This window comes from Vulpes lagopus, chromosome 1 (genome assembly GCF_018345385.1).
Source record: "Vulpes lagopus strain Blue_001 chromosome 1, ASM1834538v1, whole genome shotgun sequence".
NCBI lineage: Eukaryota > Metazoa > Chordata > Mammalia > Carnivora > Canidae > Vulpes > Vulpes lagopus.
This window is the reverse complement of record NC_054824.1, coordinates 116,579,000-116,603,589: the sequence shown is the minus strand read 5'-3', so window position 1 is coordinate 116,603,589 and position 24,590 is coordinate 116,579,000. Positions and strand designations below refer to the sequence as shown.

General features: G+C 33.2%; 1 protein-coding gene across 3 annotated transcripts in view; it reads left to right on the top strand.

Moving 5' to 3' along the window:
• Positions 1 to 24,590, top strand: part of SMCHD1 (structural maintenance of chromosomes flexible hinge domain containing 1) — a 214,730-nt gene that overhangs the window by 46,149 nt on the left and 143,991 nt on the right. For all 3 annotated transcript variants that reach the window (XM_041746908.1, XM_041746916.1, XM_041746923.1), the window contains 12 exons: positions 961 to 1,074; positions 1,629 to 1,735; positions 2,441 to 2,523; positions 2,699 to 2,812; positions 6,619 to 6,696; positions 6,777 to 6,896; positions 10,563 to 10,707; positions 15,324 to 15,420; positions 16,980 to 17,052; positions 19,756 to 19,895; positions 20,532 to 20,666; positions 22,939 to 23,166. In XM_041746908.1, the coding sequence (XP_041602842.1) occupies positions 961 to 1,074; positions 1,629 to 1,735; positions 2,441 to 2,523; positions 2,699 to 2,812; positions 6,619 to 6,696; positions 6,777 to 6,896; positions 10,563 to 10,707; positions 15,324 to 15,420; positions 16,980 to 17,052; positions 19,756 to 19,895; positions 20,532 to 20,666; positions 22,939 to 23,166 (1,434 nt within the window). The remainder of the gene's footprint in view (positions 1 to 960; positions 1,075 to 1,628; positions 1,736 to 2,440; positions 2,524 to 2,698; positions 2,813 to 6,618; positions 6,697 to 6,776; positions 6,897 to 10,562; positions 10,708 to 15,323; positions 15,421 to 16,979; positions 17,053 to 19,755; positions 19,896 to 20,531; positions 20,667 to 22,938; positions 23,167 to 24,590) is intronic.

Here is a 24,590-nt window from a genome sequence, read left to right as displayed (position 1 = left end):
AAAGGATGAGCTAGCAAAGGAAAATAAAAGGGATAATGGACGCCTGGGTGGCTCAGCGGTTGAGCATCTGCCTTCGGCTCAGGGTCCTGGGATCGAGTCACATATCAGGCTCTTTGCATGGAGCCTGCTTTTCCTGTCTCTGCCTGCCTCTCTCTGCTTCTCTCTGTGTCTCTCATGAATAAATAATAAAATCTTAAAAAAAAAGAAAGAAAGAAAAGAAAGAGGATAAGCTGATGAGACCGAAACTAGGAGAATATGGTATCCCTAAAGTCAAGCCAAGAGTTACAAGGAGGAGGAAGTGATCACTATGAGTAAGGTGCTTTCTCAGAGACCATTATCTGAGCATAGACAACAAATATAGGTAAGTGCAGTGAAATAGCCAGTAGTAAAGTTGGATTGTCCTGCAGTCTGTTGTGTATGAATGAAAGGAAATAGTTTAGAAATGAGGCAGAAAAAATAGATTGTGTGTGAATTCTTACAGTCCTTGTCCAGAGTTTCTGAATTGGACTAATGAAAATTATCCTTAGATTTTTAAAGCCAAGTAAGGGAAAGATACATAGGCAAGCTGTGAGCCAACTAATTTGAAAGAATAACTTGTCAGAGTTTGTAATTACTATTCAGAGTCTCAAAGCATGATTTTATAGGGAGGGAGGAAGGGTTTGAGGTTATGTTGGTTTTCATATTTGACTTTGAAGGATTCATGGACCTTTTAGACACGTGCATAGCTCTGACATTTTTGTATGAAGAAGCCACTGTGTCTTTAGAAAAATTTTAAGATTAAGTGGGAAACTCATATAAACAAATACAAAAAAGTATAACTATTAGAGTATTAGAATGCTTTTTCATTAATTTTTCTGATACCAAGTTTTTTTTGGATGAAATCGTTCTGTGAAATAATTATTAATATTAAGCCTGATTTCGTAAATACTAAAAGCCTTTTTTCTAAAAACTAAATACTAGGTCAAGACAATCAAGACACTTCCTCTCTTTTATGGAAGCATAGTAAAATTTTTTCTTTATGGTGATCATGATGGAGAAGTATATGCCACAGGAGGAGAGGTTCAGATTGCAATGGTAAGATAGCAAGTAATAAAAAATTTTTATCGAAAATCTCTTAGTACTGCTTACTTTTGTTTAATGCTGAAATAAAGATATAGTATTTTATATTTTGCTAGCATTTGGGTTTTCTATTGAATAAAGTATTGTTAGCGTAAATTTTTATGTTTTTATGTTTCTTATTTGGTGATTTAAAGCTGTAGAGTTTAACATCTTATATATCCAATGTTTAACAAACATGCACGTTATTTCTGGTTGTCAAAAGTAATTTTGTAAAGTGTTCATTTCATCCACATTGGAATAAAAATTGATGTCCGAATTCTTTCTCAATAATAAATAACTCCAAAACCAAAGTGGGCTTTATCCTTCCCTGCTCTTTTTAATATTTGAATATTTAATTATGCCTAAGGAGGTTACATGAAAAATAGAAATAAACACTGTAGTATAATGTAATAATAGTTATTATGATTTATATCCTTAATTAGGGTAAAATTTGTTTCTTTAGGAGAATTTTCATTGTAGCCAAATTTGAAGAGATTTTTTTAAATGTTAATAAAATTTTTTTTATTCAGGAACCTCAGGCGCTATATGATGAAATAAAAACTGTGCCAATTGCAAAGCTTGATAGGACAGTTGCTGAGAAAGCTGTCAAAAAATATGTAGAAGATGAAATGGCAAGGTAATTCACATTTCAAAGTGCTGGAGAAGAATAAACTAAAAAAATGAATTGTAGTACATTCTTGAGTATGTTGTTATGGACACATAATAGGACAGTTGTAGTCTTGGATTTTATATACTGTAGTGCACATCTTGCTGTTTAAAAATTGAGAGCTCTGGATGTAAAAACAGAATCCTTTGTTTTATATAAAAATTTCTCCCTTTTTTATATCTAAAGTGTCACTGTTACAGGCACTATGAATCCAGTATGTTAGAAAATAACTTGGTTTGACCTACAACTAGAAGAAAATTGTAGTAACTGTTGAGAAATAAAGATTAGTGCAAGAAAAGTAAAAGAAAGTAGAAAAACAAAACTGTTTGTAGCTCTTTTGTAGCTAATAATGCAGTCATTTTGATTCTCAGTGAATATCTATTAAAAGTTTATTTCCCAAAGTTAACTTGTATTATACAAGAGCAGGAAAACCACCAAAAATGGGCAATTCCTGAAAAATCCTGGCTCTTAATACCAAGAGATTTTTGTATTACTGTTTCAGTAACCACAGTAATGGTTAAGGAAGAAAAAATTTTTAGATTATTGATCATATGGAATTTTGGCTTTAACCTTTCAAAATATATCCGAAATATTAAAGTTTCTAGTGACTTCTGTTTATCTAATTAGATTATAATTAATGTAATTCATGAAACATTAATATGCTCATTTTAATAGACTCCCTGATAGATTGTCAGTAACTTGGCCTGAAGGAGATGAATTATTGCCAAATGAGATTAGGCCAGCTGGAACCCCCATTGGTATGTTGTTGTTGTTGTTTTTTCCATATTACTGAAAAAATGCTGTTTGTGTGCTTTACATTTTGAATATGTAAAAGACTGTAACAATTTAAAATGCAATGTTCAGACCTAGAAGACTCATCTTTTTTTGGGGGGTGTAACTAAGATATTCTTATTTTAAATTTTGAACCGATAGGTGCATTAAGAATTGAAATACTGAATAAAAAGGGGGAAGCAATGCAAAAGCTTCCGGGAACAAGTCATGGAGGATCAAAGAAACTCCTGGTTGAGCTCAAAGTTATATTACATTGTAAGTATGCAAACTAATTTGGATCTTTAATATTAATGTTCTTAAATGTGTAATGCAGGTTTTTCATCTTTTTATAATTATCGATGATCTAGCAATCTTATAGACACAGAAGATTTGATTAAAGTTCAGAATTTCAAATGTGTTATGACTAATTTTTTTAATTGATATTTTTCTGAGGGCTTTTTTTTTTTTTTAACTCTTTATTTTGAATTTTCCCAAGTAGGTAGCTGTGGACCTAAGATATGGTGCATATATGTATAGGGATTTGAATTAGATAGGAATTCATATTAGATAATCTATAAAATCTCTGTAAATCAAAAAATAATGTGTCTGAACCTTGAGCTAGATAGAGATACTTGGTTTAGATTATAGGCCTGGTGGAGGAGAACTGGGTATTATTGCTCATCTTGTATTTCCCTAATTTGAATCATCTTGTTTGTTTCTTGTCCATTGTTTTTGTCTTGACTGCCTAAAAGTATTTTTACCTCTTATGTTTAATAATCTGTTCTATCATTATATACTTGGTGTCTCATCCATGGATTTTAAAGACACAAATATTCAAAATATGTTTTTCTGACATTTAAAAACTAGTTAATGATCATCTATACTTAAATCTTGTATAAATGTCTTGTTAGGTGTCTCAGCATTAAACAGTTTAACTTATTTCACTGAAATACTCCTATTTTTGGCCTCTGTGACACCCTGCTCCATACTTCCCCAACTTTATGTGTGTGTAGGTTAAAACAACAAAAATTTATTAGAGTTCTATAGATCATACATCCCAGATGAGTTTCACTGACTAAAATCAAAGTGTCAGCAGGATTGAACGTGGTGCCTGAGTGGCTCAGTCCATTGGTAGTTACCTTTGGCTCATGGTTCTGGGATTGAGCCCTGCGTTGGCTCCCTGCTCAGTGGGGAGCCTGCTTCTCCCTCTCTCTCTGCTGCTCTCTCTTCTTGTGCTCTTTCACTCTCTTTGTCAAATAAAATCTTAAAAAAAAAAAAAAAGTGTCAGCAGTATTGCATTCCTTCTGGAGACTTTAGGGCAGCCTTGGCTTTTCCACCTTCTAGAATCTATATTCTTTGGCTTGCGGCTCCTTCCTCCATCTTCCGAGTCAATAATACAGCATTCTCTAGTCTCTCTGTGACTGACTCTCCTGCCTCCCCACCCCAAATATTTTTTCCAATCAAAAATATTTTTATTATGTTAAAAATGTATAACGTATATTTATCATTTTAACATTTTTAGGTTTCACAGTTCATTGACATTAAATACATTTATATTGTTGTGCAGCCATTACCACTGTCCATCTCCAGAACTTTTTTTATCATCCCAAACTAAAACTCAGTAGTGGGATCCCTGGGTGGCGCAGCAGTTTGGCACCTGCCTTTGGCCCAGGGTGCGATCCTGGAGACCCGGGATCGAATCCCACATCGGGCTCCCAGTGCATGGAGCCTGCTTCTCCCTCTGCCTATGTCTCTGCCTCTCTCTCTCTCTCTCTGTGACTATCATAAATAAATTTAAAAAAAAATTTAAATAAAAATAAATAAATAAATAAAACTCAGTAGTAATAACTCCCCATCACTTCATCTCCACATCTCCTGGTAATCATTGTTCTACTTTCTGTGTCCATGAATACAACTATTTTAGGTATCGCAATAAATGGAATCAAATAAGTGAAATCATATTCTTTTGTGTGTATGTACCATATTTTGTTTATTTATCCATTGATGGATACTTGGGTTGCTTTCATGTATCCGGTATTATGAATAATGCTGCTGTGAACATTGGTGAGCAAATACCTGTTTGAATCTCTGATTTCAATTCTTTTGGATGTGGAATTGCTAGATCATATGGTAATTCTAATGTTTAATTTTTGAGGAACTGCCATACTGTTTTTCACAGTGGCTGTACTGTTTTACATCCACACCAGCAATGTACAAGTGTTCCAATATCTCTACATCCTTGCTAACACAAAGTGGGGACAGGGATGGAGAGTTAGGAGGGAAAGAATCCAAAGCAGACTCTGTGCTGAGCACAGAGCCTGATTCAGGGCTCCATCTCACGATCCTGAGATCACTACCTGAACCGAAACCAAGACATTCAACCAACTGAGCCACCCAAGCACCTCCAATTTTTCTGTTTTAGCATTTGTTGTTTTTTGCTTTTGGTATTCTGTCCAAGAAGTCATTGCCAAATCCAATGTCGGGAAGCTTTTCTTGTCTAAGATTAGTTTTATCATTTTAGCTCTTACATTTAATTATTTGATCCATTTTGAGTTTAATTTATATAGATTCACTTCTTTTACACGTGCATATCCAGTTTTCATAGCACCAATAATCAGAAACACTGTTCTTTCTCCATTGAATGGTCTAGGCGTTCTTGTCAAAAATCATATGACCATACATTCAAGGGGTTTTTTGGGGGGCTCTCTCTTCCATTGGTCTATAATGTCTTTTCTTATGCCAGTACCACTGTTTAAATTACTATTGTTATGTAGTAAACTTTGAAAGGTAATGTGAGTTTCCTAACTTTTTTCTTATTCAGAATTGTTTTGGCTGCCTGGATTCCCTTAAGATTCCATATACATTTAGCAGGGTTTCCTATTTCTGTGAAAAAATGGTTTTAATAAGTATTACATTGTGTCTGTAAACCAGTTGGTTGTTATTGCCATCTTAATCCATGAACATGACTTTGTATCATCCAAGTGTGCTGAATTTATTTATTCACTAATAAAAAAAAAATAGTCACTTGAGAGGCTCCTGAATGATACAGTTGGTTAAGTGTCTGACTGTTGGTTTCGGCTCAGGTCATGTTTTCAGGGTTATGGGATTGAGCCCTGAATTGGGCTCCACATTCAGCGTGGAGTCTGCTTTGATCATCTCTCTCCCTCTCTCTAAAATAAATAAATGAATCTTTAAAAAAACATAAAGTCATATGAAATAATATCCCTTTTTAATGTGTCATGTCACCTACTTGATGTATATTTTTTTGTTTATGAATGACTATTTTTAATTCTATTTTTTAAGTCATTTACATAATTTCAAAGTCAGAATTAAACCTTCAGAGAAGTTATGTCATCCCTCTACTCTGTTTTCTTCCTCCCTATTTAGTTAGTAATTTATTAGTTTTTGGCTATCTTTCCTGTTTCCTGCTATAATGTTGAACAAGAACAATTAATATTGTCTCTTTATCTTCCTTACAGAAGAGGTATTATTTTATGTTTGTGTTTTTACTACTCATAATAATAGATTGCTAGATCTTAGCAATTCTATATAAATAAACTGTGGTATTTTAGTCTTGAAAACTCTTAAGGAAATTTTTTAAGATTTTATTTTTTCATGGGAGACACACAGAGTGAGAGACAGAAGCAGAGACACAGGCAGCGGGAGAAGCAGGCTCCACGCAGGGGGCCTGATGTGGGACTGGATCCCGGGACTCCAGGATCATGCCCTGGGACAAAGGCAGGCGCTAAACCACTGACCCACTTAGGGATCCCAAGGAAAATTATTTTTAATATCAAAAGAAAATTATTTGTAATCTTTTGTAACAGTTAATCTTATTTACGGATACATTCTTAATTGAGATAAAGGAATTTTAATGAGCTGATGAGTAATTTTCATTATGCCATTCATTTGTATGGGATAGCTTTAGATCCTTTGATGAAGTTTCAAAACAATTTTTTTTTTCAAAACAGTTTCTAAAAATGTACGACAAATAAAGTTATTTGATGCCAGTGTGACATTTTGTACTCATGTTGTGTATTCAGTTTCTCAAGGTATAAATATTTCTTTTTTCTTCTATTAAGCTTCCAATGGAAATAAAGAAATCATTTCACATATTAGTCAACATGGAGGAAAATGGCCTTACTGGTTTAAAAAAATGGGTGAGTTATTATTCTGAATGTTAAAAATTGTATCAGTAATTCTGTTGACTTGATTTTTAATTTCTTCTTAATTTGTACAGAAAATATTCAAAAGTTGGGGAATTATACATTGAAATTACAAGTTGTATTGAATGAAAGTAATGCAGACACTTATGCAGGAAGACCACTACCTTCGAAAGCAATTAAATTTTCTGTTAAAGGTAAGTGAAACACTATATGCCTACATATTATACTGAAAGTGTCATTTTCAATAAAGGGATAATAGATAATAAAAGATGTTTGGCCAGTTGTGGGATCATCATAATCTTAAAATAGCCCTATGATTCTGCTCCATAATCGAATTTCTTCTTTAAGTTTTTATTTAAATTCCACTTTTTTTTTTAAAGATTTATTTATTTATTCATTCAAAGAGAGCGAAGAGAGAGGCAGAGACACAGGCAGAGGTAGAAAAGCAGACTCCATGCAGGAAGCCCGATGTGGGACTCGATCCTGGGTCTTCAGGATCACACCCCGGGCTGCAGGCAGCACTGAACCACTGTGCCACCGGGGCTGCCCTTAAATTCCACTTTTAATTGGAGTAATACTAGTTTGAAGTGTACAATACAGTGCTTCAACACTTCCATACACCACCCAGTCCCCATCACAAGTTCACTCCTTAATCCCCATTTAATCCTATCCACTTGCCTATATAACCCATCCCTTTACCCATATTCCCTCAGGTAACCATCAATTTGTTCTCTAAGAGTCTGTTTCTTGGTTTGCCTTTCCTTCTCTCTTTTTTTCCCCTTTGCTTGTTTCTTTTATTCCATATGAGTGAAATCATATGGTATTTGTCTTTCCCTGTCTTATTTTGCTTAGTATTATAATCTCTAGCTCCATCCATGTCGTTGCAACTTCATGGTCCTATTTTTTTAAGATTTTTTTTTATTTATTCATAGAGACACAGAGAGAGAGAGAGAAAGAGAGAGAGAGAGAGGGAGGGAGGCAGAGTCACAGGCAGAGGGAGAAGCAGGCCCCATGCAGGGAGCCCGAAATGGGACTCAATCCTGGGTCCCTGGGATCATGCCCCAGGCTGACCACTGAGCCACCCAGGCTACCCTGTTTAAAATTTTTGAAGGCATCATTGTTTTCTTCTGTTGTTGCTTGTAACACCTAAAGCTTTTCTGATTCCTGACCTTTGCATGTGAGCCTCTCTGCCCACCTCAGTCTCCCCTCTTCCCTGTTGCCCAACTGTTTAGGAATCTTTTTTTTTGTTCTGATTTCTGAAATTTTAAATTCTCTAAATTTTTCTTGAATTACTTGATTTCCTACTCTATTTTCTACATCATCTAATATTAAAAGACAGTGGACATTTTGACTGGTATACTAATATTCTTTTTTCTACTTTCCATCTCATTTTCCCATGTTATGGGAGCTTCCTTTAACATGACATGCTACTATACTTTCTATTGAATTTTTCCTTTCTGCTGTCATTTTTTTATTCTGGTTACTCCCTTTTCAAAGCATTCTCTGCTTACTTCATAAATTCGGTATCTTTAATAATTCTCTGAGGGTATTAGTAATAGTGGTGGTCTTTTGAAGCATTTGAACTTTATAGTCTGTTTCCTCTGTGTTAATTTTTTTTTTTTAAATGTTTGCCCTTTCATAAGTAAATGCTCTCTTACATGACTGGTGATTTGCCTGCATTTAATCATAGGACATTTGAAAGCTTTTATTTCATTTGGGGTGATTATGAGAATTTTTAGGTTTTCTCTCTTTAAGCTGTCCAAAGCCCCAAATAGAGCATTTTAGTCTCCTGTGAGGAGGGTAAACACCTGGCTGCCAGCATTTTGGGAGCAAACTGAAGACTGTTGGGGGTCTCATGTCTACTATAGAATCTTTCACTTGATATTTTCAGCAGAATGTGACGCTTTTAGTAGTGTTTTTGTCCCTCACTTCTTGGCACTATTTTACCTTCCTCAGAGAATAAGCCTTCTATCTGTTGCTGGGGCTGAGGAAGGCAATTTACTGGTTTTGTGTATTGAGGGATGGAGACCTGAGGCTGGCTTCCTTTCCTTTCCTTTCCTTTTTCCTTTTTCCTTTTTGCTTTTTGCTTTTTGCTTTTTCCTTTCCTTTTTCCTTTCCTTCTTATTTTTTTTAAAGACTTATTTTAGAGCAAGTGAGCATGGATTGGGAGGGGAAGACGGAGAGACAGACTCTTAAGCAGACTGTGCACTGAGAATGGAGCCCAACCTGGGGCTGTTTCACACCCCTGAGATCACAACCTGAGTTGAGATCAAGATTCAGATGCTTAATCGACTAATCTACTCAGGCGCCCCTATCACATTCTTTTAGTAGCTGCAGAATGCATTCCGTAGTATGGATATGCTATACTTGAAGCAGTTTTCTGTTGAAAACAGTTTTCAGTCGTTCTCAGTTTTTTGTTTTTTGTTTTTTTTTTTGTCTAACCATGGGTTTCTATATGAAAAAAAAATTAATGCTGCTTTGTGTACATGTGCTAGAAGTTCTCTAGGGTGGATAAAAAGTAGAATTGCTGAGCTGGCATGTATATGCCTTAATGTTTTAAATATATTTACCATCAAATTGGCTCTGGTAAAAGGTTGTGTCAGGGTACCCTCACCAGCAGACCATGAGAGTTCCAAAGTTCCTTATGCTCATTCCTGCCTGGTGTCTGTATTTATCCTAGTTAATGATTAAATTAATTATTAGGTTGTGCACCTCTTCTCACCTGTCTTTGGCTCTCTCTCTTATCTGTGAAAGCTTATTCATTTGCTCTGCTGATTTTAATAGTGTAAAGCTGTGATTCTCACATTTGACCTTCTGTCTTAATCACCTACAAAGCTTTTTAAAACACTGGACTGTGGGGCATCACTCCCAGAGTTTCTGACTCAGTAGTTTTGAGTGAGCCCTAGAATACACATTTCTAATAATTTCTCAGGGGATGACTGAAACTGTTTGACTAGAGACCACCTGTAAGAATAGCTGATTTATAGAAGACTTTTATGTATTCTGGATTTTAATCCCTTGTTGTAGATGTACATATTTTCTCCTATAAAGCATCTCTTTTAACTTTGTGTATTATAACTAATAAGATATTTTAAACTTTATCACATAACATTCTTTCATAGCTATTGAATACAGTAGTCCCCCTTGTACACAGGGGATATGTTACATGACCACCTCCAGTGGATCTCTTAAAATTACAAATAATACCAAATTGTATATATACTGTTTTTTTTTTCTGTATATGTATACCTATAATAAAGTTTAATTTGTAAATTAGGGACAGTAAGAGATTAACAATAATAAAATAGAATAATTATAACAATATGCTGTAATAGAAATTATGTGAATGTGGTCTTTTTCTTTCTTAAAATATCTTATTGTGCTACTATACTCACTCTTCTTGTGATAATGTGAGATGATAAAATGCCTGTGTGGTGAGATGAACTGAGGTCAGTGACCTAGGAATTGTAACATAGTTTTAGGCTACTGTTGACCTTCTGATAATATGTCATTAGTAGGATCTGCCTCCAGACTATAGTTAACCACAGATAAGTGGGGAAAGGGATATTGTGTTTTGCCTTAGTTTTTCCTATGATAATGTTATAAATTTATCCTTTATTATATTCTGATAATCTCTTAGTTTAAGAACACATTTTTTCCTAGAATTTTACGTATAGTGAGATAAAGATCTAACTTTTCCCAGTTGGCTTATAGATACAATTTATATAAGTTCTTCACAGATTTAAAATGCCATCTTTATCATAGTTTAGTTATCTGTGTATAAAATATGGCTATTTCTGACCTACAATGAATTTTCTTCTCATGTTTACTTTTTTGTTTTTTTCTTTTCTTTTTTTAAGAGGGTAAACCAGAAAAGTTTTCATTTGGTCTTATGGATCCTCCTTTTCGTGTTGGAGTCCCATTCAATATCCCTCTGGAGTTTCAGGATGAATTTGGTCATACTAGTCAATTAGGAAATGATATTCAGCCAGTATTTGAAGCAAGGTAATTTGAAGGATCAATCTAAATGTGACTTTTTGTATTTACTAAGCATTCAGTCTTCTTTCTTTCAGCTTAAATTACTTATGTGTTTAACTTTTATCATTTATCACATTTATCATTTAAAGTGTTTAGTGTATTTTATGATATCTGGGGGATTTATTTAACCCCGAGCTATGCTTTGTGACATGTATAAAGTCATATATAAAGTGCTTCATTAAAGTTTGTTTTGACTGAATTTACTGTGAAAGTTGTTTAGGTGAGACTGATAAAACTCTTTCTCCATTGTTTTTTTTTGCAAGTAAGATGTGAAGTTATGGCTCCTTAAACTTAGTGAACCTGGTAATACAATTCATTTTTAAAACCATAGCAACAAAGTTTATGGTTTCCATGGATATTTGGGTCTTTCTGTAGAATTTATCTTTATTTAATAGTTCTTTATTGTGATTGGCTTATATTAAGAAATAACTCTGAGAAACTTCATAGTGTGTCCAATGATATAACTAAGGGTATTCATTATTTTCAGTTATCTTTTTAAGGTGCCTTGGGAGAAATTCTTGTTCATTCTCAAGAGCATGAATGCTAAGTGTTTCTTTTTTGCATTAGCTTCCAAATTCATCTTTTGAGCCCACTTTTTATATATGCTTTCTTCTGTTGTCTCTATGTACTTTTTTCCCCTTGTGTTGTATTCGTTCACTCTTAGACATCTGAGCATGTGCAATATTCCAGGCATTTGCTAGCTAGACATATAGAGGTGAATAAGGACATAGTACTTGCCTTCTAGAAGCTCACAGGTTAGTGATATAGTTTAGTAGTTAGATTTGTAGCATGTTTAAGTTCTTGAAAAACAATATATAGTTATAAAAAATATTCAAAATGAGTTTTTAGTTCTGTGTCCCCTTAAGTTGCAAAAAGTGATTCTTATCTTTTGACCTGTTGCATTCATTTGAATATTGTAAACAGTAATGAAAGAGCTGAACACTTTTATTTGTTTAAAACACTAGAAGTATCCCTTCTAGTCAAAAATGGAAAATATTAGTGCATTATATGACATCTATTATTGATTATAACTCCATCATCCTATCCTTGATAGGATATTCTTAAATAGGAAATCTCTGTCACACATACATATTTATATTTGGGGTTTTAAACTTATTTTATAAAATCCTGATGACATAGCCATGTGAATTTATCTTCAATAAAGACCATTTTCTGAGTAGGTTTTTTTTTTCCCCCCAGTGTTAGGTGAATTTTTTAAAAATCATTCATGCATATAGTTTAAAGAATTAATAGTTTGATAAGGCTTATTTTAAAAAAGCCAATTTCTCATCCTTCTGCCCTCTCTATCTCACTCACAATCCACTTCTCAGAGAACCACCTTTGACTTTTTTGACTTGAATCTACTTGTAATTACTGCCATATATGTAAATTTTATATTGCTATTTCTTCCTTTTTCAGTTTTAGGCAGTATCTCTTGATTAATGGCTATAGACAATGACATATTCTCTTATTGCCACTTCTCTTATTTATAAGCTTCCTTCCTGTTCCTCTGGTCCTCAATAAAGGTTATACTGTGGCTTGGTCAATATGTAGTGCTTGCTTTATTGCAATGATGTAAATACTAATCACTTTATTGTACATACAACTTTGTTGCTACTGTACTTTTTTTGTAATGATTGGGGTTTTTTTGTTTGTTTGCTTATTGTAGTTCACATTCTGTGATCTTCCTTCACCTTTATCCTGGGGATTCACTATGTCTTCTGTGTTGGGGAAATCAAAACAAAACCTACCGTCAACTTAGAAAACTTCATCATAAAGTTAGAAAGAAAACAATTTTACTGTTGACTAAACATTAAACCAGAATGTGATGATTATCACAAGCAATCTGATACAGAGACTGCAAAGACTGAAATATATGGATAAGTTGCTGGAACTCATTACATTCATGTTTTAAAGATAAAATAACTAAGTATCTTTATCACTGCTTGTGGGATTTGCAATCTGGAGTCAGCTGACTAGAAGTTAGGTCCAGGAAACTAGGAGATAGGGCTTTACCTTTTTTAATGATTACACTGCAGAGAGTTGGCTTTCAGGTCCCTAGGGAAACATTCCTGAGTTCTGAATCTGTTACGTGGCTTATTTTATTTAGCATTTAACTTTTCATGGCTCTCCAGGTTTTTAAAAGAATGCCATGTCCTCCTTTTGCTGAAACACATCCAGTATATTTGCAAGAGACTGCCCCTATTCTATTTGATTAAATTGAAAATTGGATGCTATTTTCCTCAAAATCATGAAAGCATTATTCCATTTTTGCTTTCCTCAAAATTATGAATCATTGCTCCATTTTAGTTTTTTAGCTTCCACTGTTGCTGATAAATTTAAATTCACTTTCATTAATTTTCATTTTTGTGTTTTCCATGTATTATCTCTGGAAGCTTTATAGGATCTGCTTTTAATTTGCAACATGGCAAAATTTTATAGTAATAAATCTTTGCATAGATTCTACATCATTTGAAGTATTTTATTCTCTATATTTTTAAGTTTTTATTTATTTTATTTTATTATTATTTTTTATTCATGAGAGACACACACAGAGAGAGAGGCAGAGAGAGACATAGGCAGAGGGAGAAGCAGGCTCCATGCAGGGAACCTGACGCGGGACTCAGTCCTGGGTCTCCAGGATCACACCCTGGGCTGAAAGTGGTGCTAAATCGCTGAGCCACTTGGATTGCCCTATTCTCTACTTTCCATCATCACGGTTTTCTCTTTCTGGAATCCTTATTTTTTGATATTGAATCTTCTGGAATGTTTCTCTGATTTCCCTAATTTTTCTGTTTTTCTTTTTGTGGTTCTGCTTTCCTTTCTGACAATTTTTTTTTCAGCTTAATCTTTATAACCTCCCCATTGAGGTTTTCCTTGTTGCTCTGTTTTAATTTCTAAAAATTTTTCTTTGTTTTCTGAACTTGTTTTTGTAGATCATCTTGTTTTATGAATGTAGTATATTCCTTCACTGATGAGTGGTAGTTGGTTTTTTTTTTTTTTTTGGCTTTTTAAAATATTACATGTGTGAAAAATTTTTGTTTCTCCAAGCTGGTTGCTTTTTGTTTGTTCGTTTTTTTTTTTTCCTTCTAATTTCTTCAGAAACCTGGTAATTTTTTATCATCTGCTTATAACTGAATGGCTAAAAAGCAGATAAGGGAACTGAAAATGTGGGAGAATCTGTTGAATATGAACTGCACTGTACGATGATATGTCTGTAATGCTTTACTGGGGGAGTCTTCTTTGTTGGGGTAGGCAGTTTTCTCAAATATTTATTTGAAAATAATTTTATTCTCTTGCCTGGAGGGGAATAGTTTGTCCAGGTTCCTAGTCAAGAAAAGGGATTGGGAAGGTCTCAGCATCCATATACATTCATTCAAGATTACCCCTTCTGTTCTGTTTAGTATTTACCTTATCATTCAATTTATCTGCTACTCCCTGGTTTAGAGATTTCTCTTCTTTAGCCTTTTCAGAGATTAATCTTCCAGTCATCTTCCAGAGGCTGAGAGGGAAGATATGGGGATCAGTCTTTCTTTTCCCCTTTTTGTTTACTCCTACTTCTAGAGGCATGTAGTACCACCAGTTCCACAGTGGTACATAGGAATTCTGGACCATTACGTTGATTTCCAGCTTTTTCCATTGCTTGTTTTAGGGTTCAGTTTTCTTGGGAGACTAAGTCCTGTTTTCTAGGAAATGAGATTTATTGTTCTTATCTCTTTTTCCTTTCCTTCCTTTTCTTAGCCTTTAATAGTAAATAAAAGAAATCCCCTTGTTTTCAAATTAGAGATGTAAGAGATAGTGAAAGTAGATGTGTGTGTGTTTAGTGTCCATTTTCCCTAGGGAGTCTCATTTTCTCTTACACATCACTTTATAGCTTTTTTCAAACAAGGCATACCATTTAATTTTATAATTTAATATTTAAATGCCATTCTTCAGAAAAATTAGGCTTTTTCTCCCCCATGGTGTCTCTTTTATTCCCTCACCTTATCCCCGTTAACAAGAGTAAAATGTTTACACTCTGATGACCTACATGTGGTCAAAGGCAATTTAGGAAAGAAATTGCTCATAGTAATAGATTAGGGAATCTCAGTATATATTCTAGCAAGGGTATATCATAAGACTGTACTTGATTATTTGAATTTTATCTAAAATTGCTATTTAGTTTAATAAGTCCCAAAAACTTTCTAATATCTTACTGGATGAAAGATTTGAAAAAAATACATGGTGAAGTCTGAAGATATCCCTAAAGCTGGCCTATTTGTATATTTCCTTTCCTTAGACCTGTATACATGGTCTAGCATTTGATTATTTTCTGCCTTGTATCTTATTTAATAAATGAACTTTACATTTTAGAATTTTTCTTTTACAGTATTTGGCCCAGTGCTATCACAGATGATTTTTGTTTGTAAAATAAGTTCTTGGGAATTTTCTCTTGTTGAATTACTTATTCAATTTTTAAAAATATTATTAGATTATTTAAAAATTTTATTAGAAAAGTGAATTAAATACAAGAATGGCATATGAAAATACAACTTATTTATAGGTAATGGAGGGGAAGTTAAAAAATAATTTGTTTTTTCCAGTGGTTTATCTTTACATTATGAAGAAATAACCAAAGGACCGAATTGTGTGATTCGAGGTGTTACAGCTAAGGGCCTTGTAAACTCTTGTCAAGGCAAGGTAAGCATTGTACATAAATGTTTTAATACATACTATTTCTTGTAAAAATAAAATGGAGAATTTAAAATTGGGTGACGTGTTTTTGTAACAGGGTAACAACGATATGGGGTTCCTAAGAATTAATCAGGATCATGTTACTAAACTTACCATTCACATCACTAAAGGAAACTAACATGTTCACTTACAATTATGAATTAAATATTTGTTAACTGTCTTCATCTTCATTCCAGTCTTTTCACATTCAGAGTCAATTTTATTAACAGTTACCCAGTACTGTTCTTTTTTCTCTCCAACTTTTAAAATTTTTTGAGTATTATTTTTAGAACACAAAAATATGAGAAACTTTAGTTCACATTTATGAACATACTGGGTTTGATATTTGAATAAAGGAATGTATTTTGGGGAGAGATAAAGTTAGGGAAGGTAAAAATATAAATTCCAATAAGGTAATTTTTCAGTCAGGTATATAAAGTACCTAAAAGATTTACATGACTTAAGGGAATACTATGGCTAATAACGAGTAATATATATCTTCTCTTCACTGTACCATTAACCTACAACATATATTCAGAATTTTTCTATCAAAATGGTGTTTAAAATAGAGCATACGAATTTCTTTAAATGCCATATACTACACTGCATTGTATAATGAAATCAAATTAAAGATCAATTTCTGTACATCTTTCTGAATTCAGAATTTCCTGGAAAAAGAATTGAAATTCAGGGAAATTTGACTTTACTAAGATAAGCTTACTAAAAAACTAAAATAGTTTCTGGATTTTTAAAAACTTTTTTGAAATAACTTTATATTTACAGAAGAGTTGGAAAAATAGTATAATGAGTTTGCATATACTCTGTACCAGTTTCCTCCATTAATATCTTATATAACTATCAAGTTTTATCCAAACTAAGAAATTAACATTGGTATAATACTATTAACAAAACTATGGACTTTATTCACATTTCGCCAGCGTTTTTACTAATTAGTTTTCTATTCCAGGATCTAATCTAGAACACCAAATTGAATTTAGAGATTTCTAGATTTTTGTTATTTTATACTTCATTCACTATTTTCCATATTTTTTATGATGTCCATCTTGATTCTGATTATTCAGAGGTTATTCCTTTTGAATTTGAAGAGACTATTATCTGTAAAGAAGCAATATGAGTCCACTTTTTCATCTCTTAGAGACATAAATGATCATGTTTCTCAATATAAATTTGCTGCATAGATTTCTGTAATGTTATGGAAATGAAAAAATAAATCAGAATTTTTGGCACTTATTAAACTAAATAGCAATTTTAGATAAAGTTCAAATAATCAAGTACAGTCTTACGATACACTTTTATTAGAATGTATACTGAGAGTCCCTGATCTATTACTATGAGCAATTCTTTCCTAAATTGCCTTTGACCACATGTAGGTCATTATAGTGTAAACATTTCACTCTTGTTAAGGGGGATAAGGTGAGGGAATAAAAGAGACACCAACAACATCAGTTGTTAAACTACTGAGCTATTTAGCAGTTGGATTTAATTAAAATAATTTTTTTCAACAGAATTTTAATTTGAAGGTTATTCTGCCGGGTTTAAAAGAAGACACACAGATTTTAAAAATTAGATTACTACCAGGTAATATTTTAATAAATATTTCTAATATTTACCTTTAAATAGTATTCTTATTATAAAATATATTAAGATGAAGTGTTTTTGGTTATGGTATAAGTCTTGAAAATACATTTGAATGTCAAATATAGCACAGACAAAAATGAGTGATCGAAAAAGTAGGAAAATACTTAGGAAGACAGGAAGTTCTAAAAATAATCGGGAGAAAAGTGTGAATGTTGATAATATTAAGGAACTACTCTTAAGAGATATACTAATTAGGCTTATTTTATTTTATTTTATTTTTTTTTAATTTTTTAAATTTATTTATGATAGTCACACACAGAGAGAGAGAGAGAGAGAGAGAAGCAGGCTCCATGCACCGGGAGCCCGACGTGGGATTCGATCCCGGATCTCCAGGATCGCGCCCTGGGCCAAAGGCAGGCGCCAAACTGCTGCGCCACCCAGGGATCCCTAATTAGGCTTAATTTAGAATTGACCTTTTTTATCTTTTCTGATATGACTGTAAATATTTCTTTCATATCTTAAGAAAAGTTTCTCATGCATTTATGTTGTTAATTTGTTAGTTACTTAACCTGATAGTAAAGTTACATTAAAGTAATACAGGATAGGAAATGCTGGCTAATTTGAGAGGCAGTTAGGTTCAAAGAGTACATTCTGATAACTCTTCTGAGTTTGAGTCTAAGCTGTGACACTTATGAGCTAGGTAAACTTGTCCTGTGCCTCAGTTTCCTCATGTAAAATGAAATATCTACTCTCTCATGGTCGTTGTGAGGATTGAATGAGCTAATAATATAAGCAACACTCACTTTGCAAGGTTTTGTGATAACTGAATGGTAGACAGCACAGTTCAGTATGCATGAGTTCTCATTAACACACTCCTGTGCAAAGTGAGAACTGCATGTCTTGTAAAACATAATAGCGCTTGGTGTGTCAGTTTTAGCTCTTTCTAATAATACTATAATCATATCTTTGTCCATATATGACCTTTTGTACTGTTTTTTTTTTTTTTTAAGATTTTATTTATTTATTCATGGAGACACACAGAGAGAGGCAGAGACACAGGCAGAGGGAGAAGCAGAAGCAGGCTCCATGCAGAAAGCCGGACATGGGACTCGATCCCGGGTCTCCACGATCATGCCCTGGGCTGAAGGTGGCGCTAAACCACTAAGCCACTGGGGCTGCCCCCTTTTGTACTGTTTTTAAATGAAAAGAAACATATTAGCTGTGTCCTTTCACAAGTTTAAGTGGTTTGGTTTCCCTCAAGCACAAATTGATAAGGATGTCAAAATTAGCACACTGGTAGAAGTATAAAAATGTTGAGGCACCTGACTGGCTCAGTCAGAAGAGCATGTGATTCTTGATCTCCACTTCATAAGTTTGAGTTTGAGCTCCATGATGAGTGTAGATTGCTTACATATATACATAAATATACAAACAGAAGCAAACTTTTAAAAAAATTGTTACATATTAAACACAATGCTTTTATTTTAGAGATTAGTTAAAAGGCATAGTTTTGGGTAGTGAAATTCTTCGTAACTAGATAGTTTGACATTGTTTTGAATTTGAGAATGAAAACTGTGAAGTAGGGGGTAGCGTGGCATAATGATAATGGTCAAGAGGTTTCAGATAACTTAGGACATTAACCTGAGCCTGCCGTTTACTAGTTGTGTGACCTAGACGAGATACTTAATCTCTCTGGATTCCAGTTTCCTCATTTATAAAATGTGGATAATAATATGACCTTCTTCATTAAGCTCATTGTGAAGATTATGAAGATAGTGCTTAAAACTTAACATGTTGCCTGGCATATAGTAAAAAGTAAATAATAACTAATGTTACCATAAAGTGTTTTTAGTAACTGTCCTTTGTGAATTTTTGTTACCAGCATTTAGCATAAATTGTATTTTTTATTTTAATTTTTAATTTTTTAAAATTTTTAAAAAGATTTTATTCATGAGAGACACACACGGGGTGGGGGAAACACAGGCAGAGGGAGAAGCAGGCTCCATACAGGGAGACTGATGTGGGACTCGATCCTGGGTCTCTAGGATCATGCCCCGGGCTGAAGGCAGACGCTAAACCACTGAGCCACCCAGGGATTCCCTAAAATTGTGTTTTAAAAATGTGAGCACATGAAGTCATCTTGCTACAGAAGTATAAGCTCTCTTTGATTAATTTTAGAGGAAATATGTGTAGTTTGCTTACAGCATCAAAGTAGAGGACAATCAAATTATCTGGCTATATCATTACATGAACTGATTCTTTGACACTATTACCTAAAATGTGTGTTTTCTCTTAACATGTTTTTGAGAAATTAGTCATTGTACAAAGTTACAGTGTATAAATAAAAAAGTATTTTTTTTAAAAACTTGAATATTTTTTTCCAGGATCTAAGGTTTTACACCTTCAGGTGATTTCTAGCATTAGTTACCATTATGTCATAGCTTATTGGGTAAAACTAAGTCTAGACATCAAAAATTTTACACAATTGAGACAGCTATGGTCATTTGTAGAATCTGTGCATTTTGGTGATACAAATGATTAAAGATGCTTATTTTAAAAAAAAAACATTAAGAAACTAAAACTTGAAATGTTAGAAGTTTTTGTTTTTTGGCTTTTGTTTTTGTTTTTGTTTTTTTTTTTGCTATTTCAGTATTTCAGTCTTAGAAATTTGAACCTGTATTTCATTATATAATTCTCTGGTAGGTCCCCCTCATCGATTGAAAGTGAAACCTGATTCTGAAATTTTAGTTATAGAAAATGGAACAGCTTTCCCATTTCAGGTAGAAGTTTTGGATGAATCAGACAATATAACAACACAACCAAAATTGATTGTTCATTGTAAGGTAAGTTATTTTAAGATAAGAATATGCAGATTTTATTTTGAGTAAGATGGTAGTAAATGGACATAACTGTCTTGTGAGCTACTTTATAGTGAGACTTATATTGTATTTAGATCTTTAATGATTATTCCATGGAGAAATTTGTGGGTATCCCATTGCCTGTACTTGCAGCATCTGTAAGCCAATAAAAGCATCACCCATACCAAATTTCAAAAAGAAATTTATAGACAAAATATTCCTCTCCCTCCTCTCTTGGTCCATTTCCCTCAATTTAGATGAAGTATTTAATTTATGAATAGAATGATAGAAATGTCTTTTAGGGTTAAGGATGGATAGACAAATGAAGGCAAGTAAAAGCACAGAAAGAAAAGGAAAACCCAAATACATAAAGTAAAAAAAAAAAAAAAATAGTGGTTGAGGAAGTTGGTGTTTCAGAAGACATAAATTTAGATAGAATTATTGAAAATTACTCTTCTCATTCAAAAATTGTCTAGAATATTGGTGAATTCTATTCGAGTTTTTCCAATTTATGGCCAGAAATAGTAGCTGTAGTGAATTATTTGAAAATTTAAATAACAGTTATTGAATAATTTGTTATATTTGATTGGAGTCTTAAATTATTTTGTATGTTCTCAAAAGTTTTTAGGTGCTCCAAACCTTCCAGTGTATGTTGTAGATTGCAGCAGTTCTGGGACCAGTATTTTAACAGGATCTGCAATTCAAGTGCAGAACATTAAAAAAGACCAGACTCTTAAAGCAAAAATTGAAATACCTGTAAGTTGTTACTATTCATTGATATTAATATTGTTTTCATATAAATATTTCAAATAGCTTTTATGTAACATTTGACTTTTTAAAATGAAGTATTTGTGGTTCTTTTTAACTAAAGTTAAGAAAAGGCAACATGAAATGGTATAGTAACATTTTGTATTAGTAATATTTGTATTAGTAATAGAATATTAGTAATATTCTTTTGTAATACCTATTGCTACTAACTACATAGTCCTAAAATTATCGTTTTTCTTATATTAAAACGTGGCATTTATATGTCAGTTTTATTTTTTTGTTTCTTATATATTTACACTGTTCCTTAGAAAATCTGCTAAACCACCACTAAAAGATATATAAACACTTAATTTATATGCATAATTTAAAAAATAAATATCTGGTTAGTATTGTCACTTAAAAGAGATTTCTATAGTAATGTACTACTAGGATACTTGTTACTGGATAATAATACATCATAGTGGAAGGTGAAGCCAGCCTGGAGGAGGGCAAGCAGTTGTGAGCAGTTGATTTCCTAAGATTGCAAAGTGGGACAACAAATACTTAAGTAAAATATTTAAATGTGATTTCTCCATTATTGATGTGGTAGATGATGAATAACCTAACCTAATCAGTTGATTAACTGATGCTTTCCTACTAAATATAAATCACTTAAAATATCTTGAGCCTCAGAAGGGTAAAAGACAGCTTTTGTTGTTGTTTTTCATTAGAATGAGATGACTCTTCATTCTGCTTCTGATCAAGCTGGTTATATTGATAACCTTCAAATACCTGTCATGCTTTTTTGTTGTTGTTGTTGTTAAATTCATTTTTTAAAATTCAGTAATGTGGACAACTTATTTTTGAGCGTGCTGGAAGCTTCAGGAAGGAAAGACATAGACTTAGGGAGGAATTGGGTTTGTAAGCAAAGAGTAACAGGCATTAGGAATTGCATAAATCCTATAAAGCAGCAACAGAAGACCAAGAATCTAGATCAGGTAGGACAAAGATCAAAGTATACCTTATAATATGTAGTTAGAAAATGTTATCCAAAGGCATTGACTTGAGCTTGAATCATGTAAATGCAAAATGTTTGTAAAAGAGGATGGGTTATTTTCCTGATATTCAGGAATTTTGTATATGTCTTTATTCATGTAGATGGGCTTAAATAGAAATGACTGCAAATGGATGAGGAAGGAGAAATGAGCTAAATAAGATTGTAAAGATATTTTAGGCTTAGGCTTATTTTGAGTTTTGTGTACCTTGTGGAATGCACTATAACCTAGATAATTTATGTTTTAGTTTTTTATGCCTTTAAAACCAATTTGGCATAATCCAGCTCATTCTTACTGATAATGTGGAGCATTGATGTGCCCATAATAAATTGTAAATGTGTCAGCTTAGCCTTTAGTGCATCTAGAATCCTTGTTAGGCTATAAACAGCCGGGCAGCCAGGTGGCTCAGTGGTTTACCGCCTCCTTTAGCCCAGGGCCTGATCCCAGAGATCTGGGATCAAGTCCCACATCAGGCTCCCTCCATGGAGCCTGCTTCTCCCTCTGCCTTTGTCTCTGTCTTTCTCTTTCTCTCTCTCTCTCTCTCTCTGTGTCTCTCATGAATAAATAAATAAAATCTTTAAAAATAAATAAAGAAACAGCCTTATTCATTTACACCAATGTATTGCTTCAGTGTAAATAGTGTATTTTATGGCAACTATTTGTCTCTGATTTTATGGGAAGTTCTTAATTTTTTATATATTTATTCCTGTTTATAGATGCTAGTCACCAAATCTGTCATGTGACTCCAAATAAGAGGAAGAGAATCATTTTAAATCCAAATGTGCTAGTTTTCGGCTTTAAGAATATGGCCACTGTCATTACTTATAACTTGATGGTGTAAAATATGGTTATTAGTAGTATTTTCTTTCTTTCTTTTTTTTTTTTTAAAGATTTTATTCATTTATTCATGAAGGACACAGAGAGAGAGAGATAGAGACACAGGCAGAGGGAGGAGAAGCAGGCTCCCTGCAGGGATCCCGATGCGGGACTCAGTCCCAGAACCCTGGGATCATGCCCTGATCTGAAGGCAGATGTTCAACTACTGAGCCACCCAGGCCTCCCTATAGTATCTTCTTAATGACAAAACTTATGAATGTTAACAGTGTATAAGGTGATCTTCTGTAGCATTGGAAATAAATCCTTAATTCTAAATTAAAGCCCAGTAATATGTTTTTTAAAAGTTCAGATGTCATTCAATATATTTTTGTGTTTTTCTCTTTTTCTAGAGCTGTAAAGATGTGGCGCCCGTGGAGAAGACTATTAAGTTGCTTCCTAGTAGCCATGTTGCAAGATTACAGATATTCAGTGTAGAAGGACAAAAGGCAATCCAGATCAAACATCAGGATGAGGTTAATTGGATAGCAGGCGATACTATGCATAATCTTATTTTTCAAATGTATGATGAAGGAGAAAGAGAAATTCATATAACATCAACTTTAGCAGATAAAATTAAAGTAAGTATCTCAGATTAGTTATTTGAAGAACTGTCATTTTATGATTATCAGGCTCTGAACAAGAAGTTTTCTAGGGTAGCTTTTAAGAAGCTTATCACAGAAAAATAATACTGTTATTTAAAATTCCAGGCTAAATAACAATCCCTTTCATGCACTAGATTGAAATGTGAGTGATTCGTATGCGACAAGTTCATACCTAGAAAAATGATTTTGAACTTAACAAAAGCCAAAGATTGGAATTCTCTTTTAGCTGTATCTTTATCTTTTATCTATTGCTGTACCAATTTACATTCCCACCAACAGTGCACAAGGATTCCCTATTTTCCACATGCTCAACAATACTTGTCATAACTAAAAAAAAAAAAAAAAAAAAAAAAAATACTTGTCATAACTTGTGTTTTTTATTGTAGTCATTCTGGTAAGTGTAGGGTAATACCTCATTGTGGTTTTGATTTGCATTTCGCAGATGATGAATGATGTTGAGCTTCTTTTCATGTGTCTGTTGGTCATCTGTGTTGTTTCATGTGTCTATGTCGTCTTTGGAGAGACACATATTCAAGTCTTATGCCCATTTTTTAATCTGACTGGAATTTTTTTGGTGTTAATTTTTATGCATTCTTTATATATTTTGGATACTAACCCTTTATTGGATATGTCATATGCAAGTATCTTCTCTTACTCAGTAGATTGTCTTTCTGTTTTGCTGATGGTTTCCTTTGCTGTGCAAAATTAATCCCAATAGTTTATTTTTGCTTTTGTTTCATATGTCTTAAGAGACATATCTAGAAATATGTTGCTATGGCCAATGTCAGAGAAATTACTTCCTGTGTTCTCTTCTAGGATTTTTATGGTTTCAGGTCTCACATTTAGGTCTTTAATCCATTTTGAGTTTATTTTTTATATATGGTGTTATAAAGAGGTCTAGTTTCATTCTTTTACTTGTAGCTGTCCAGTTTTCCCAACACCATTTAAGGAAAAAGATTGTCTTTTCCCCACTGCATATTCTTACTTCCTTTGTCATAGCTTGATTATATAATTATGGGTTTATTTTTGGGGTCTTTATTCTGTTCCATTGATCTATGTGTTTATTTTTGTGCCAGTACTATATTGTTTTGATTACTACAGCTTTGTCGTAGTAGGTCTTCAAATCTGCTGCTGTGATACTTTCAGCTTTGCTGATCTTTCCCAGGATTGCTTTGGCTGTTCTAGGTCTACTGTGATACCATACAAATTTTAGTGTTACTTACTCTAGCTTTGTGAAAAATGCTGTTGGTATTTTGGTAGGGAATGCATTGTATCTGTAAATCTTTGAGTAATATGGACATTTTAACAATATGAATTCTTCCAATTCATGCATGAAATATCTTTCCATTTGTTTGTGTCATCTTTAATTTCTTTCATCAGTGTTTTATGGTTTTTGGAGT